General features: G+C 42.5%; 2 protein-coding genes across 2 annotated transcripts; both read left to right on the plus strand.

Annotated features, from left to right (window-relative positions):
• The first annotated feature begins 344 nt into the window (after positions 1–344).
• LOC118088437 (acidic mammalian chitinase-like) lies at positions 345–7,933 on the plus strand. The gene is made up of 11 exons (XM_035122092.3): positions 345–443; positions 590–619; positions 1,449–1,653; positions 3,166–3,222; positions 3,530–3,695; positions 4,538–4,662; positions 4,794–4,917; positions 5,009–5,191; positions 6,162–6,278; positions 6,710–6,842; positions 7,749–7,933. Exons 1-11 carry the CDS (start codon positions 419–421, stop codon positions 7,931–7,933), a joined length of 1,350 nt encoding a protein of 449 aa, XP_034977983.2. The 5' UTR covers positions 345–418.
• LOC148685077 (acidic mammalian chitinase-like) lies at positions 7,768–17,735 on the plus strand. The gene is made up of 10 exons (XM_088674248.1): positions 7,768–7,901; positions 9,107–9,311; positions 9,713–9,769; positions 11,151–11,316; positions 11,470–11,594; positions 12,415–12,538; positions 13,626–13,808; positions 14,622–14,738; positions 15,800–15,935; positions 17,108–17,735. Exons 2-10 carry the CDS (start codon positions 9,214–9,216, stop codon positions 17,374–17,376), a joined length of 1,275 nt encoding a protein of 424 aa, XP_088530374.1. The 5' UTR covers positions 7,768–7,901; positions 9,107–9,213; the 3' UTR covers positions 17,377–17,735.
• The last annotated feature ends 1,486 nt before the right edge of the window (positions 17,736–19,221 follow it).

Here is a 19,221-nt window from a genome sequence, read left to right on the forward strand (position 1 = left end):
ATTCAGCACAGATCCAGTCCATGGGGGGATGTTGGTGGGAAGGGGTGTGGACTGCATACAACATCATCTGCAGAATACTTCGACCTAGTTGTGTTTTTCATAAAAAATGTAGCAAGCAAGGCAATTGGGCACTCAGTAAAAATACACACTTCACTACATTGTGAATCTAGATAGATAAAATAACACAGTACTGTATGGCTTAATCCCAACCAAATCTGAATCCAAAGCATTAGGGGTTACTTCTTACCGACTTCATTATGATTAATTACTATTTTTTAAAAGTTCAGTATATGTGTTTTGCTGTGATCCTACCTTCTCTAGAGTGCAGGTGTGCAGGTTCCACAGTGATAAGGAGGCCTTGCCCCCCTATAAAGTGCCGCTCAGAGCTTCATCTGGCGCTCCTTCATGTGAAAGCAAGATGGGGAAGGTGCTGCTGTGGGTCGGTGAGTCATTTATAATATTTTGTATGCTGCCTCTCTTAAGGTTTGTAAGGTGGGATTTCATTTCGCAGACACAAAGAATGGTGCTTTGTTAGACTACAGAGTGCAATTTTTCCATTACTTTGGACTCTCTTCTCTGTTCTTTGCAGGTTTGGCTGTTTTGCTGCAGTTGCAAATCAGTAAGTACTTATTCCATTCCTTAATTTGAATAGAATAGAATAGATCTTTATTGTCATTGTCCCCTTGCGGGAACAACGAAATTAGGGATGAGCAGTGTTTTTGTGGGCATGTGTGTGTGCAGAAGAAGATGATGATGACAACGACGACGACAACAACAACAACAAAATTTATACCCTGCCCATTTGGCTGGGTTTCCCCAGCTACTCTGGGAGGTTCCCAACAGAATAATAATAATAATTTTAAAAAGCGATAAAACATCATGCACAGTTTACTCTACCCAGCATGGTGCTGTCAACTGAATTTCAGACTTGAGAAGCTCAGGTTTACTTTCCTCCTACCTTAGCCATCTCAGGTAGACATGGAAAACACACTGTCTCATTACTTTAGTAATTTCATAGGTAAAAAAGGGATAATATGTATTGTAAGCCATCAAGAATCCTGGGAATTCTGTGTGAAAGAAATATTTACAAATAATCAGAACTGCTATTTAACTCAAATTAACCAGTGCCCCCCATATTTTATTCAAGTTTGCACTCCTGGTTCTATATATATACTCAAAGTCTTCTCCCTTACCCCAAAATTTATCATCTTGCTTCATGCAAAATTTGTGTGCGTGACGAAGATTTTTGGCAAAATGGTACAAATTAAAATAGCCTCATCCCATCTTTCCAAAAGTTTGTCCCCTAAGGGTTTTGTTTTTGCTTGCTACACAGTCCTTGCATGCTTACCTGGTATACGAATGTATGGTTGGGAAGGGATTTTAATTAAAAAATGGGCTGTAATGAGTATTGTAAACAGCTGCTTAATTGTTTCGTCTCTTCCGATCAGGCTCGGCATGCAAACTTGTATGCTATTTCACCAACTGGGCTCAATATAGGCCAGAGCCAGCCAAATACTTCCCAAACAATGTGGACCCACAACTCTGCACCCACCTGATCTATGCTTTCGCTACAATGAATGAAAATAAGATTGCCCCTTATGAATGGAATGATGAAGACAGGCTCTTCCCAGAGTTTACTGCACTGAAACAAAAGTAAGCAGCAATGCAAACACAGAGCAACATTTCGTATATGGATGTCTGTTTAGGGCCACATAATTGTCAATTTATGTGCCAGGGTGATAGGAATTCTTCTGAACAGTGTCCCTTCATATGACATATTTCAACTAATGTGGTGATGCCAGCTGTTTCAGTCTTCACTTGCTACTGTTCATTACAGCAGCTTTTGCCATGCCATCACTAGCTAATATTTAGGAACTTTGCTTCTAGCTGCAATACAGCGATTGATATATAATATTAGGCCCACAATCCCTATGATTGCATCAACTAGAGAATGGATGTGAATTCATACCAAAATTGTTCTTTGCACGATAATACTAATATACTAACTGTTAGTTTGAAGAGTTTATTGAAAGGCATTAATGGTCCATGGCAGAGTGAATGAACATGAGCCCCGCTGGATCAGGTCAAAAGTATACATTCTGCCCTCACATTGACCAACCAGATGCCCATGGAAAGGACATGAGCAGAATAGCATTCTCTCCACTTGTGTTCCCCATCAACTAGTACATGAATAGGCAAACTAAGTCCCAGGGGCCAGATTCGGCCCAATCGCCGCCTAAATCCGGCCCATGGACGGTGCAGGAATCAGACTGTTTTCACATGAGTAGAATGTGTCCTTTTATTTAAAATGCATCTCCGGGTTATTTGTGGGGCATAGGAATTCATTCTTTTTTCTTCTTCAAAATATAGTCTGGCCCCTCACAAGGTCTAAGGGACAGTGGACCGGTCCCCTGCTGAAAAGGTTTGCTGACCCCTGATAGTATTTAGAGACATACTGCCACTGATCCTGGAGGCAGCAATGAAACACTGTGACTACTAGCCTTATCCATCATGAATTTAAAGGTCTCTGGGTTGGTGGCCATCACTGTATCTTGAAGTAGCAACTGTGTGAAGGAGGATTTCCTTTTGTCCATCTTGTGTCTCCCAACACTCAGCTTCTTTGGTTCTAGTATTATGAGAGAAGAAGAAAACAAGCTCCCTGCCCTCTTTTTCCAATCTATGCAATAATTTTGCACACTCGGGTGTAGTGAATAGCACATGGAAGTTGGTTTGGGTTTAAATATCCACTCAGTCCATGTTACTTACCAGTTGGTCTTCGGCAAATCCCCACATTTTAGCTTGACCAACACTGTTGTTAGTAGAATAAAATAGGATAATTCCATGTAAGCTGCTTTGGGGTTCTTGTAAGAAAGGGAAGATACAGATGTATTAAAGAAATAAGCATTGGGGTGGATCCACTTAAGTTAGACAAACTTAGGTTCTATTGAAAAAAGTGTGTGAAAAGTTAGTTGGTTTCAGTGGGGTCTAAATGCAACTACTTTAGGTTAGATTCATCCGATTGATGCATGTGCCGCATAAATACATAATTGCACAGGGAATGGTGCTGTACTGTTGTATATAATACTGTTGCGAGTGTCTAAACCTATATCTTTAAAAATGTTTCTCTATTCACTTTAATATATTAATATATTCTGTGCCTTTTAGGAATTCCGAACTGGTTCAGCTGTTGGCTATCGGAGGGTGGAATTTCGGCACTCAGAAGTGAGAACGCTTTTGTTTATTTACCTCTGTCTATACTGACAAAGAGTCCAAATTATGAAGCCACTAGATGGTTAGAAACCACACTAAGCTCTAGCAGATGTTAGAAATTTTGAAACTTCACAGCAATAAAGGGAAATTAAGTAGTTTGTAGGAAAAGGCAGGGCTAGAGCTAAGTATTAATTTATCTGCGAACATGTTCTTGCAAGTGTTCATACATTCTCTAAGGGAGGCATTTTTACCTTAAAGTAAGTTTTCCTTAGTACCACAGTAAAAATGCAATACTAAGAATGAGATCTGTTCTTTTTAGATTCACCACAATGGTCGCCACAGCTGCCAACCGAAAGACCTTCATTGATTCAGTGATAGCCTATCTCCGCAAATTTAATTTTGATGGGATTGACTTGGACTTTGAATACCCGGGCTCTAGAGGCAGCCCCCCTGAGGATAAGCAACGGTTTACCATCCTGATTCAGGTGAGGTACCAGCCCAGCATTCTCTCACAGATCTAGTATACTTCCATAGCTAGCTTAGCTATGAAAGCTTTTAACAAACATAGAAATCTCATAAGTAGAATGGATGATAAATGCTGTTGAGTTGTTTCTGTCCCTAAATGGGCTATATACCAAGAGCCTCAACTTATGGAAATGATGGAGGTAACAGAAACCCAGCATTTTTCGGGATTGTATTAATCAGCATGTTGCTGATCTTTGCAGATTAATAAACAGATTAATGCTTGGGATATACTGTTACCATTTTCAGAGCTAAAATGTTTTCCTCTCACTATCACAAAAAAGGGGGGGAATATATATTAGAATCTGGCAATTGCTGAACATGTGAAGAGGAACTTAAAAGTCCTTTGCTGCTAAATGGCACAGATATAAAGTTAGATCAATATGAGGCAGACCAGGTTATAAGCCCTAGACTCTGGCCTTTCAGATGGATCTGTTGAGATGAAAGGCAAGACACTGGAATAGCTCAACTTTCTGTCTTGGTTACTGAGAGGATCCCTGATAAATTGGTACTCTTGACTGAGATCTCTGATACCATTGTCAGTTTTAGAATGGTCATTTAACCTAGTGCTCAGGAAGACCAATGACCTTCTAATAGGCATGTGACTCAACGTTTCGGGTGCCCAGGCAAAGCGCCCTCTACTGGTTGGGGACTGTCATTTTACTTTGCATCAGGGCCCCACATTGATGCTATGCATTGTAGGAAATTAAAATGCCCACAGCTGCCTAGTTCCAGAAAAAAATGACACGTGTTTGCTATGGCTCTGCTAATAGGTATTCACTAGTGGTTCCTCCTCCTTCTTTAGGAAATGTTGGAGGCCTTTACAGCTGAGGCTGCCAGCACAGGTCGCCCCAGACTGCTAATCACAGCAGCTGTGTCTGCAGGGAAAGGAACCATTGACGCTGCATACGAAATAGCCGCAATAGGAAAGTAAGTAAATGAAAACATGCATTTTCTTAATAATAGCCACCTGTTCTGACTTTGGCTTCTCTTAGACACACTCCTAGTGCCTGTGTCAGAATGTTGGCTGTTAACACTGCTTCCTGTGCGACTTTCTCCAGGCTCCTGGATTTCATCAGCGTGATGACATATGACTTCCATGGTGGCTGGGACACCTTCACAGGCCACAACAGTCCATTGCATGTGGGATCAGCTGACCAGGGCGACTTCAAGTATTTCAACTGTGTAAGGAGATGGAGAATAGATTTGATCAACTCCCATAGAATAAGACAGATATTAAATCCCACAACCCCCTCCATTCATCTTTTACAAACAGGAGTTTGCAATGAATTACTGGAGAGACAACGGTGTTCCATCTAGCAAGCTTCTCATGGGATTTCCCACCTATGGACGCACTTTCAGGCTTACTACCAGTGATACATCTGTGGGTGCTCCTGCCTCTGGGGCTGGCTCTTCTGGACCTTATACTAGAGAAGCTGGGTTCTGGGCCTACTATGAGGTAATGATTTGAGGAAAATTCAGGTTGTTTCTTCATTGAATGAGTATTAATGCCTGCCATCAACTCCATTCACGAATGCATTCATTCTGGGTAAGTATTAATGCTTATTCAGGACAAAAGGCTGTAGCTCAGTGGTAGAGAATCTGCTTTGCATGCAGATTGTCCCAGATTTAATCCCCAGCATTGCCAGATAGGGCTACAGAAGGACACCCCTGTTTGTATTCCCGGAGCTGCCGCCGCCAATTGATATAGACGGTACTGAGCAATAGCTGCCAAGTTTTCCCTTTTCTCGCGAGGAAGCCTATTCAGCATAAGGGAAAATCCCTTAAAAAAGGGATAAATTGGCAGCTATGTACTGAGCTAGATAGATGAATGGTGGGACTTAGAATCATGGAATTGTAGAGTTGGAAAGGACCACAAGAGTTGTCTAGTTCAACCCCCTGGAATGCAGGAATCTTTTGCACAAGGTGGGGCTAGAACCCACAACCCTGAGCTTAAGAGTCTCATGCTCTGTCAACTGAACTATCCCAGAAGGGCACATAAAGCAGCTTCCTGGGTTCTTAAGAATGGGCGGCCAGCCCATTGGCCACTCCCTACACATTCGAAATGATTGCACAGGAACGACAGGTTCCCTAAAAGCAATCCATAAACTTCCAAAATGGAAGGTTCAGACTGCATGTGTAGAGAAGCCTATGCATATTTGGGTACAAGCATAGGCTCCTATGCAAATTTATTATAGTTGGAGGCTAATCAAACTGAATACAAATTGAGTACAATTACATTTAAAAGAATCAAATTAATTCACAAAGGAGTCAGCTTCTGCAAGTGACAGGCAGGAGCAGCTGCAGTTATGATCCTAAGCTTCTCACCATATGGTAATTTCGAAGCACAATGAGTGTCATTGTTTTCTTGACATGACCATTCTACTTCTTCATTTTGTCCTCTTGCTAATATCATAACATTTTGGCAGATCTGCACATTCATAAGAGATGCCACGGTTAGTTGGATTGAAGACCAGAAGGTGCCATATGCCTCCAAAGGGAATGAATGGGTTGGCTTTGACAATGCCAAGAGTTATGAGTACAAAGTAAGAACCATTTTTGCATACAGCTTTCCCCCTTACATTTGGTTTGTCAAAGGCATCTTTATCAGCATTCTGAACTTTGTGTGTTCTGTCACGTTTTGTGCTATCACAATTTGCACGTTGTAATGTAAGGGATTTCTTCCATGCAAGGCTTGCCCTTCTAAAGATTCAGTGTGTGGGGAAACCAAGGAGTTCCATGAATAAGCAGTTACCATTTCTGCGTGTGCATTATTCCATATTGTTTCGTGAAATTGTAATGTTATAAGCTGAAAACTGCCCCAAGTGGGGCATGAATGTTTTTAAAAGGAACTAAATGAAATACAAATCAGATGATAATATGAATAGCACAAGAAGAGGCCCGATGCAAATGAAGCTTCCTCCTGTTGTGAAAATGGCATCATGGGAATGTCATCATGATGATGATTCTCTTGCAGGCCCAGTTTGTGAAGGATAATAAGTTTGGGGGTGCCATGGTATGGGCAATTGATTTGGACGACTTCAGTGGTGGATTCTGTGGTGAAGGAGCCTACCCATTAATAAACAAACTGAAGAGTCTCCTTGCAGGAGGTAAGGCATCTAAATGTAGCACCAAAGGTAATCTTGCGCTCCACTGTGTGTGAAGCAGGATCCTCCATGGGCGGATACAAGGTGGCCCTATTTACAACAGTGTAACAGTGTGATATTCCTTCCCTGGGTAAGTATGTATGTATGTATGTATGTATGTATGTATGTATGTAGCCAGTAGGAAGAATGCCAGCGAATCTGATTCCCTAGCATGTATCAAATGGACTTCAATGCAGTCGTTTGATTTGTACCTGGCTATGCTCAGTTGAGGCTCACTGGGACAAAGTCAGAGACTTTCCTCGGTTGTCAGCTAATCTGGCAACAAATTCCTGCCTGGTCCCAATTTGTAGGTCCTTTGTCTATACAAATTAAGTTGGCTATTGCCTCCTGCCCTCTATCTTGTGACCAGGTGCAGATTTTGTAGCTTCCAACATCAGACCGGCTCCCTACCCCCACCCCACCCCCACAGCCTGATGAAGCGTTCAGAAGAACTAGAAATTTTGCTCATTGTTTGTGACATTTCAGTTGTTCCAAAGTATTGGTCAATTGCGGGTTTTGATTTTGTTCTTATGAAACAGAAAGCTACATCGGTCTTTTTTCGCAATGAAAATGTAACCTATCGCTTGCCCATCCAGTGATGTACAACAGTATGCCTGTTGAAGTGAACCTAGATCAGAGGTCTCAGGTGAACCTCAGGGTAATTAATTTTCAAAGATTAAATGCCATTTCCCATCAAAACAGGAGCTCAAATGTATTTCTCAAAAGCCAATAGAGCAATAAGATATTACTGACAGCTTAAAACATTGAACAAATCCAGAATTGTCAAAGTAGCCATGCAAGCTAAAATACCTATTAAATGCATTTGTGATTTCCACATGCCTTCTGAACACCTGCACTTCTTATTGTTAGGCTGTGGTGATGTTCCAACTGTTGATCCTCCCACCACACCTCCTGATGAAACTACTACTCTTCCTGATGATGTAACAACACCTTCTGAAGAAACCACTACTCAGGTTCCTGATGAAACAACTCCTAAGCCAAGTGAAAATCCCGATGAGGATGGTGAGTTTGCTGTTGGCAAAAGTTACAGTTAGCGGTGTAGGAAGATAGGGAGGGAGCAGCTCATGGGCTGGGACAATTTTTAAAGTTGGCTTCTGGTGGCCTGGCAAGTGATTGTCAAGATGTGATAAAATATGTCCACAATTTTATTTGTGCATGTGTGTGTGTGTGTGTGTGTGTGTGTGTGTGTGTGTGTGTGTGAAACATGTATAAATGGAGAGACATAAACACTCAAAATGTATTTAATATGATATCTGTATTTTAGTTGTCTAGGTGATGTTTTGGCATAATATTCTGCCAACATTTGCCTCTTGTCCTGCACACTTTGGCTTCTGGCTCCACTCTGAAAGGTTGACAATAAGTAGGGAAAGGAAGGTTCTCTTTGCTTCTCATTTTTCCTATATTAAATTCAGTTCCCTGCATTTTGCAGCAATTTGGATTAAATAAAAAAACCTCATGAAAATTCACCAGCATTTTCATGCGAATTTCTCCTAATAAATACATTTTTAATAGACAGTTCATAGACACATTTTTGCAAGACATCTTCCCCAATATAATGCATTTTTCACTAACTTATTTTTATTAATACCTTCATTTTTATGCATATCTTCATTTTATGCATATCTTCATGTTATATCTGTCCCCACATATATGCAGTTTTGTAAACATAGGGTTCCCCTATCTGGAATACTGCAGTCAACAACAGTGTCCAGATAGAAATTGGGGGGGGGGGGATCCGTAAAAATAGCTCAAAAATGGCTCTTTGTGATTTTGGCAAAAAAGCTCAACAACTTTGGGCAGAACTGAAAAAAGCTCAATACTGAAATATGGCAACCCTAGTAAACATTGCTTGATAAATGCAAAAACTTGGATAAATGCAAACTTTGAAGGATAGCTGTGTTTGGGCTCATGTATTATTTCAGAAACAATATTGGTTCCCTACCACTGAACTATAGTGTTAAACTGGAAATGGTAGGCTTGGGGAATGATATCTCAAAGTTGTGTGGCAAACTAGTTCTGGGATTTTGTGCTGTAGTCCCCATCCCTTCTAGCCCCTGGACTGTCTTTAGAGCTAGGAAATATTGCATAATTGTTATGTCAGCCACTTCAAAATCCTCCATCCAGACACACTCTTAGAAGATAATGACCGAATGAACTCTGAACATGACTTTGTGTCAAAAATGGTAACATCTCCATTTTCTCACCAGGCCATTCCTGCAAAGTTGTGTGCTATTTCACCAACTGGGCTCAGTACCGCCCTGAACCAGCCAAGTACTTTCCAAACAACGTGGACCCACATCTTTGCACTCACCTGATGTATGCGTTTGCAACTATGAACGACAATAAGATTGCCCCTTATGAGTGGAATGATGAGGACAGGCTCTTCCCAGAGTTCCAAGCGCTAAAGCAGAGGTCAGCTTTTTCTTAGACACAACATTAAGATGTAACTGTGATGTGGGTAAAATAAGTGCTTATCTTTTTGTAAGATGCCTCAGAGCTGTTCTAGGAGCCGATACAGAAACTGTGGATCCACCAGGCACTTCTCTAGCATAAACTGATACAGATATTGCAGATGTACCATCTGACTTGGTGATAATGATACAATGGTAGCTGTAGACCTCATAAAGAAAGAACTTGTTCCACAATCTAAACTTGACTTTGTATAAGCATTAAGTAGAAGTCCGCTGGAAATTTTGGCAGGCAGAAGATATAAATAGTGAGCAGCTTAGTTTTTACAAGAACACTATCTATAGATTTTCTACATCAAACCTGTTTTCAGTTTTTGTTTAAATATATATATATCCTTTTCACAGTAATCCTGCCTTGGTGACATTGCTGGCTATTGGAGGGTGGAACTTTGGTACACAGAAGTAAGTTTTCTCTATAACTTTGGAAATATGAGTGGTAATCAGCATACAACTGTTGAGCATAATAGTGGTTGACAACTGACGGACTGTGAGTGGAATCAGACTCCCGTAAGCTAAGCATCAGGGATGGCCTCCCTTAAGATTCCAGGTCTGTTTGACTTCTCTGTAAAGTACTTTTTGTAACAGGAGAGTAAGAGACTGAGAATGGCAAGTGCAAGAAGCAGGGAGAGCTATTCTCTGACGTGCCTAATTCAGTTACTACCTTCTTAGATGTGACAGTGCCCACAACTGTGTATACACCATACATTTAAAGCACGTTTGAAACAAATTCTTTCCCTCAAAGAATTCTGGACACTGTAGTTTATGTCTCATGGACTTACAATTCCCAGCCACCCATAACAAATTATGGTACCGAGAGTTCTTTCAGGGAAAGAACATTCTTTAAAGGTATAATGTGTGCCCAGCTATAGATAACTGTATATTTACATTCAGGGTTTGCTGCTTTCTTATTCCTTCCTTAGGAGATGGAAGGCAGGAATGGAGGCAGATGCCTGGTCTGTATTTGTAGTAAATTGAGGTGGTACAGTCCTGAAGCTCATAGTGGACTGTACCATTTCAGGCTGCAGATCAATAATGCCATTTTTAAAATGTTTCCTTTCCATACATGAGAGACAAAATACAAAAACATGAGAGACAGGTTGTGGTTTAGCCTGCATCTTAGTCTTCTATCCTTTGTACTTGAATAAAACTCTTAACACAAAGTGCATTAAAAATTGGAAAGCAACCCTCCTTTCCAGACTGAAATGGTACAGCCCTTTTACCACATCAGGGCTCTTCTCCCCTTCTTTTACTGCATATGTTGACCAGACTAGACTGGGGATATCCATGGGAGAGGTTAGTCCATTCTTTCCTCAGATGCATTCTGGCCTCTCCTTCCCCACTCTCCACTTTCAGGTAACATGAAGAGATAAGGAAAGTTTGGCCCTCCACCCTCTCTTGCAAGGTGCTGCAGACCAAGATGCCGGGGGGGGGGGAACAAACCCAAACACAGATTTATGCAAAGCTAAATGTCATATAACTGAGGGTAGGACTGTGGCTGATAATGGAAGTATCTCAACTGCATAAAGCAAAGAAAGCAAGAAAACAAAGCTGAGGAACAGGAAAAAAAAGTCTGTAATGCAATGTGCAGTTGGATTGGCTGATAGGAAAAAAATGAACAACAAACCAAAAAAACAAAAGGAAAGATACTAGCAACAGATGCAAGAAAAACAGGGGTGCAGAACTGTACCTTGGTAAATTGGATGAAGGTAGGCTATGCTCTTGCCTAGGAATGCTCTTTTAAGAAAGTGCTGCCAGACTCTGCTGTTGCTTGTGTTTCCCCCAGATTCACTACCATGGTTTCCACTGCAGCCAACCGCAAGATTTTCATAAACTCGGTTATAGCATACCTCCGCAAATTTGGCTTTGATGGGATTGATCTGGACTTTGAATATCCAGGTTCTAGGGGTAGCCCCCCTGAGGACAAGCATCGTTTCACCATCCTGATCCAGGTAGGAGATCAGTAGGTTCAGCAACCCGCCTGGTCAGGCTTCGCAGTTGGGGAAGAAAGCTTTGCTGCTCAAAAGAGGTTTGTAGAGACCTGCAGAAATAGGACTGTGTCGCTTAACAAAAGGCTGGGATAATAGTTCATTCTCTTTCTTTAGGAAATGGTAGCAGCTTTTGACCAAGAGGCCAAAGAGACTGGGAGCAACAGGTTGTTGGTGACAGCAGCTGTCTCTGCTGGTAAATCCACCATTGATGCTGGATACGAAATTGAAGAAATAGGAAAGTAAGTGGAGAGAAAAAAAGGAGAGCTTTGTCAAATGCAATTATAGTAATGCTTAATTGATCAAGCCTGCTTGGAATTCCAGTCTTATGGCCTGTAAACCTTATCACTCAATGCTAAAGGAAGCTACATACAGAGGTGTACTCCCTTGCCAATTATTGCTTCACATGTTGCCAGAGCTGAGACTGCCAACTGAAAATGAGTGCCAAAGGCCAAACGTCCCGTGAGGCTTGTTGCATTGCTTGGCCTCACATGGCTGGTTTGTTTTCGGCATACTTCCTCGACTCCGGCAGATCAAGACCATGAAGTGAAGGCAGGGGGGAAGGTGGCTTTAACACTTTGCAAACACCACAATCCCAATCCCAATTGCCTTCCTTCATCTTTGATGTCAATGGGAGAGCTCTCCTACTGTAAATAGCAAGTGCAGAAGGGGGGGGGGCTTTTTACAGTTAGAAGCATGGTCCCCCACCATGGTCCTCACTCTCAGTCCCCACCTCAGCAGCCTTCTTTTTTACTCATCTGGGCAAGGCCAGAAAAGACATATACATCACATAGAGTTTGGCCTTGACTGAGCTTTGACTTTCTTTTCACCCCACATTCTGACTGATGGTCTCTCAGACTCATGTCCCCTTGCAAGTGAAGTGAGGTTGAAGAAGTTCCAAATCCACCAGAAAAAACTTTTTTTATTGCAAAAATTAAAATTTGCTGATGCGAACTTGCTGAAATTTCACTCTGTGGTGGGGGTGGAACCTCCAAATAACAAAACCTACCTAGACTTGCTTGTTTGAATCAGCCTAATTTTAAACTGCCCTTTTCATTTCAGACACCTGGATTTTATTAGCGTGATGACCTATGACTTCCATGGTGGCTGGGACACCTTTACAGGGCACAACAGCCCACTGCATGTTGGTTCAGCTGATATTGGAGACTTCAGATATTTCAACTGTGTAAGAATATGAAGCACGGTTTATTTTCTTTAGCAGGTTGCTTTGTGTTGTAACATGGAGTCCTTGGAGCACCCCACAATTGCCTAACCTTGACTCCCATAGGTTTAGATCGGGTGTCAGAAATAAGAGACTTCAGCCAGGAGGCAGAAGCAAAACAGCGGCCTGGAGGCTTGATCTTTATTGTTGCAACAAGACTTCCTACAATCACAAAGACGAAGCAGCCAAAAACAATGGTTACACCAGTATTTTAAAGTTTCCCAAAGTTTCCCATAATACATCTCAGGATGCATCATCAAGACATCATAGATATGTCTCAGAAAAGGTGTGGTCTTGGGTAGATCCTGAGATCCAGGCATCCCCATGTCTCTCAAATATATTCTTTCACACCATTACACTACAAAGGAAAGTATTTACAGTTCCCTGGTTGCTGAGTCAAGTCAAATACACCCCTTTGTCTTGTCCGGGCTTCATCCCACTATGGGGTGGGTAGGCATTGTGATTGAGATGGTTCTCTGTCTGGCACTCTTGGGGCAGGATATCACTGGTCATGAGTTCTTGGGAAGGCCCTGCAAACTGTGAGGGTACATCTCTTGGGGATTATGGTGGGCTCACACACCCCTCCCCTTATACCTCACTTCCCTGGGTCCTAAATGCCATTGGAACTGAGAAGATTGAGACGAGTGATTTCTTATGAATTTCTAAAGTCTTCCCATTAAGCCAGTACGTAGATGCACTTATCATGTGAATTGCTACATTTAGTATTGACGCTCTCCCTGATTTCAGGCTCCTTCTGCAAATTGAGCTGAGCTTCCCTTCCAGATGCAATGCCTTTGCAGATTGTTGCTGTTAATTTTCTTGACACCAGGGGCTGCTGTCAGGGATCTGGCGTTTCTGAATAGGCAGGCACTTTGTGAATGGACTTTTGAATGTAAATGAATGAGGTTTTGGTAATGTGCAGTCCTTGCCTTGTGGTGAGGCAAGGCTTGTGGGGGGAGCGGGGAGGTCTCTCACCCCCCCTTTCCAATTTCCCAGTAACAGTGTTTGCAAACAATGATTGTGAGGCTAATTCACACTGTTATATTTGCAGGAGTTTGCCATGAAATACTGGAGAGACAACGGCGTTCCTGCTGGGAAGCTTGTGATGGGATTTCCCACCTATGGACGTACCTTTAGGCTTACTACCAGTGATACATCAGTGGGCGCTCCTGTTTCTGGGGCTGGTTCTTCTGGACCATACACCCGTGAGGCTGGTTTCTGGGCTTACTATGAGGTAAGATGCTGGAGAAGTCCTAGGGCAGGATGCCTTTTAGGTTACAGTCCTATGTAGGCTTACCTGGCTGAGAATACGTCCTATTGAATTCGGTGGAGCATGCTTCTGAATATAGAATTGCACTCTAATACAGTTACAATCTTATGCCCACTTACTAAGAATTAAGCTGCATCATAACTATACCTTAAGACTGCACTGCACATGGTTTGTTGCCATTCTCATGTTTTTTTTCAGAATATATAATAAACCAAATGAGCAAAAATTATTTTATATACAAGTGCCTTCAAAATCTTGAACCTAACACACTGGAATATTTTGACAATATTACACTACAAATTTGGCCCAAAATAAATATCATGCTGTCTTTCTACTTGCCTTCTGGATTTGGATAAATTACAATTTTTCTTAGCAGCTGTTATTAGTGTTGTGTGAGGTTATTTGCTGAATTTCTAGTATTTTGGTGTCTGCATATATCAGAGTATTTTTACTCACACAACAAATCTGTAGGGGAATTCAAACCTCCGCTGTTACAACAGCTGCTTAGTCTGCAAAGCAGCTTTTGTGGTGCAGTCATATTGTTCCTGCAAGGGCATCCTGGGAGCTCTAGGATGCTGTAGCCTCCATTTCCAAAAGTCAACAGGGAAGTCTACTGTGTTCCTCTCTTGACTGGGACAGAAAGTTCTGTTTCTGTGGTTTCCATGAATTAGATCATTAAAAACCAAATAACTTCTCTGTTGCAACTTTAATTCCATGTTCCACCAGATTAATCTGATTCAAATCCATTAATCTATTAATACCATACTCTGCTTGCAGATCTGTACCTTTATAAGGGATGCTACTGTTAATTGGATTGAAGACCAGTGTGTTCCCTATGCTTACAAAGGTTCTGAGTGGGTTGGCTTTGACAACAAAAAAAGCTATGGATACAAAGTAAGGCTGCCTTTGTTGACTATGACCTTTTATTTTATGCCTTCTTTTTACCCACAGTGCTGTACTGAATGCCTGTGTTGCATAATTTGAACACAGGAGTTGCCATTTCTCATTTACAGATCTAAGTGACCTTTAGAGGTTGTCCCAACCATTTGGGAGCTGGAAGATGTTTTCTCAACTATTTGTTTATTCAGAGTGCTGAATTGAAGTATAATGATTTATTTATATCATACCTTGAAATACACAATAAAACCATAACATAAAACGACTCAAGCACATGGATAGGGTTTTATTGCATGTGTCTTTCCCATGGAATCTACATTGTGCTGTGGGTGCCGATTACCTAGAAAAACATTTATACCCCCATATGGTAGGGTCCTTTAAATGTTCTCCCAGCCTTGGGGAAAGGAAGCTGTTTACACATGACTGGCAGAATGTTTAGAGGGCATCAGGAGTGAAGAATGGAGTTGCATATTGCAGACCAGGAGTAGCCATTGTGGGTTGGACTCCCATCAACCAGCATAGCACGTGATCAGGGATTATGGGAATTCATCCATTTACAGCCCTGTGATACCACTTTAAACAGTTATGGCTTCTCCCAAGGAATCCTGGGAACTGTAGTTTGTCAAGGGCACGGAGAGTTGTTAGGAGACCCCTGTTCTACTCACAGAGTTCCCTGTGAAGAGGGATTGGTTGTTAAACCACGCTGGAGACTGGAGCTCTGGGAGGGCAATAGGGGTCTCCAAACAATGCTCAGCGCCCTTAATAAACCATAGCTCCCAGAATTCTTTGTGGGAAGCCATGACTGTTTAAAGGGGTATCATAGTGCTTTAAAGGTGCAGTGTGAATGTGGCCTTGGTTGGCTACGTAGACCAACCCACGAACATTCAGGATACAAACATCAAGACTAGATTAATGGCTGATGTAATTTTGCAGAGTAGCTTGTTTGGTAGTTCTCCTGGTGTCATACTGGTGTTGAATTAGTGGGTTTTCCCTCAGCAATTTTCACTGCTTGCTTGGGAGCAGAGCTTGTCATAAAGCATTATCCTTTTTGTTTATAGACCCAGTTTGTGAAGGACAACAAATTTGGTGGTGGCATGGTGTGGGCTATTGACCTGGATGACTTCAGTGGCTCATTCTGTGGTGAAGGACCTTACCCTCTCATAAATGAGCTGAAGAACCTACTTGCAGGCAAAGGTAAGATGGTACCAAAGCCAAACAGTTGTTTAGATTCCACACCTGACTCTTTGCAGCTACCGGTATGTTTCAGTACAGTGGTACCTTCTGGTTAAGAACTTAATTCGTTTTGGAGGTCCATTCTTAACCTGAAACTGTTCTTAACCTGAGGTACCACTTTAGCTAATGGGGCCTCCCGCTGCTGCCATGCCACCACTACGCAATTTCTGTTCTCATCCTGAAGTAAGGTTCTTAACCCGAGGTACTACTTCCGGGTTAGTGGAGTCTGTAACCTGAAGCGTCTGTAACCCGAGGTACCACTGTAATGGGAAGGATGCACATTCATTGTCCAAACCAGCCCAGTGGCAAATGTTTTGGAACCAGCACATGGTGTTTAAAAGCTCACCTCGCCACATGATGTCTTAGTGTGTGCTATTTAAATGAAGGAAGAAGCAGATGAACTTTTTGCAGTGCACACATTCCTTAAAAGTCAACTGTGTTGACTTTCACCAGGGTGTATGGCAAATAAGGCACAGTCACTTCATGTGGCATTTGTTTCTATGGACCATCACACCAAATCCTACACAACATAGTACAGTGGAACATTGGTTGTCGAACGTAATCTGTTCTGGAAGCCCATTCGACTTCCGAAACATTCGACAACTGAAGCACAACCGAGGCACATTTGAAAACAGAAGCAATTACTTCCAGGTTTTCGGTGTTCAAAAACCGAAACGTTCAGCTTCCGAGACACTGAAAAACTGAGGTTCAAATGAACTTTGTTTTGGGGAATATTCTAGTTTAGTGTTAAAGCACCAAGCTAGCTGAGTGAGAAGCTCCTTTTAGAGCATGCATTATTTTGAATGCCCAAGTTGCTGCTGCATGGCTTAAAATATTATTTAGCAAAATGAATCTCATTGTATACAGAGTTTCTGAATTTTATTAGAAAATAATTTATACAGGATAATAAGCTTTGCCTCCATGATATTTTATACAAACATATTATATAATGCTCTGACACCCAGTCACCTGCATTATGTAAGAGTAACGATATTTCCCATTATGGAAAGTGCAGCTCACTGCCATTCCTCCTTCCTAAAGCAGGTGGTTTTTATACTCATAGACTATAATGGTTCTAGGAAGAAGTTATTGAAAGCAAATGTCTGATTCCTGATTTTGCATGTTCCTTTCAGTTTGTGGTGACCCAGGAAGCACCATAATACCACCAACCACTCCTGAACCTATTACTACTCCGGGGCCTACAACCACACTTGATCCAGATGCTCCCACCACTCCTCCTGGAACAGAATTTTGTGCCAACAAAGCTGATGGCATATATGCTAATCCAACTGATCCCAATAAATTCTACATTTGTTCTGGAGCTGTAACATTCCCCATGTCTTGTGCAGCTGGCCTGGTCTTTGATGAAAGTTGTAAGTGTTGCAACTGGCCAACGAATTAAGGACTCTTGGATGCAAGGTGCTAACAACAGCTAGCCAGTGTGGTGTAGTAGTTAAAAGCGGTAGACTCATAATCTGGGGAACCGGGTTCGCGTCTCTGCTCCTCCACATGCAGCTGCTGGGTGACCTTGGGCTAGTCACACTTCTCTGAAGTCTCTCAGCCCCACTCACCTCACAGAGTGTTTGTTGTGGGGGAGGAAGGGAAAGGAGAATGTTAGCCAATTTGAGACTCCTTAGGGTAGTGATAAAGCGGGATATCAAATCCGAACTCTTCTTCTTACAATGCCTGTAGCACCTCCCTTTCCCTTCATATGGAGCAATAAAATTTATTCATGGATCTTGGTGATTTGATATTTCATTTATTCTTTTGGGAGGCAGCGGGAGGAAACTGGGCAGTTTTGCCCAATTTTTAGGTGCACCAACATAACTATTGTATATGGAGAGAAATTCAGTGCAAACATTTCATGACCCTTGAAACTGTGTGTGTGTGTTTGACTGGCACACTTTTTCTGCATGTGAATGGTTTCTGGCCGCCAAGAACATCTACCTTCATATTAGATCCCTGAATAATACTTTCTTTTCAGACCATCTTTTAATGAGAGGAGTTGGGTGGAAGGATGTAAGTTGGAACTTTGGAGAGCTGGCATCAAAAGTATTTATTTTACAATGTATTTATTAGGAATATTTCTAAACTGCCCTTCACCCAGGGATTCTCAGGCATTGTACAATATTTCTTTGTCAGACATGGACGTTACTATTTGCCTAATTTATCCCCTCCCACAAGGGATCCTTAGATCCCCAACACAGGCCCTTCCCTCAAATACTGACTGGTGGATCCTTGACTCCACAGAGAGACAAGGACCCATTGCATCCTAGGGGTTCCTTCTGTGTGCAGCAGCTACCTATCCTTTACCTTGTTTCCAGCTCTCAGAGGTCCCTGGTCATCTTTGCTTTCCCTTGAATCCTTTGTGCCCGAGTCCCTGCTGAAGGAGAGGCTATAGCTTGCTCTGCCTTTACACCTTCTGACCAGGCTTCCTTTCCTGGAGGACCTCTCTCTTTTCTTCTGTCCAGCCATTCCCAATGGCGGTGCTGTGTTCCAGAATGCCCAATGGTAACCTTTTTGTGAGTGCAGGAATCTGCTGCCATTGCACATCAAAGCCCCAAGCTCCCCACCCCCAATTTCTGGATAATAACTCACATACACCAAAATTTGGGTTACTGAGCTAAATAAGGCCACAACTTTATTGGTTACAGATGTGAGTGGTATTGGCTTAGGCACTGGACTAGAACCAACTATATCTGACTCCTGCCCGCCATGCAGGTAGTCTAGAAAGGGTCAACCACCAATGGGGAGCCCCTGTTGATGTACATCAACTGCGAGCTCCCCCAGGGTCCCCGATGGGGTCATGGCATGGCCCTAGCCCATACCTGGGCCTCAGACAAGATCCACACACCCCGGATCCCTTTAATGGAATACCATTAAAGAGGAGGGGCAGGGGCAGGCCACAACCTCCCCTCCCATAAACCAGGTTTTTCCAATGCCTAACCACCAAACTTTACAAAATTGTGGCAATTGCTACAAGGCAGGCGAAAACCATATGGCTGGTGCCAATTTGCCAAGTGGGAAAATTCCTACCTGGCCTCCTCAACAGGCGACCAACCGTGGTCCATAGCAAGGCCAAGATGGCGAACGCATGGAAATAGGGCGGGAGGGCGGGAGATATGAAGCACGAGAAGGCAAGAAGGGAGAGCCCCCCCTGGTCACGTGGGCTGTTTAAATAGCCCAAGCCACACACCCCTGTCAACTGGATTGGTCAGCTAGGGGCCATGACGTGGCCAGGGACTCC

This window comes from Zootoca vivipara, chromosome 7, assembly GCF_965207765.1.
Source record: "Zootoca vivipara chromosome 7, rZooViv2.hap1.1, whole genome shotgun sequence".
Taxonomy (NCBI): Eukaryota; Metazoa; Chordata; class Lepidosauria; order Squamata; family Lacertidae; genus Zootoca; species Zootoca vivipara.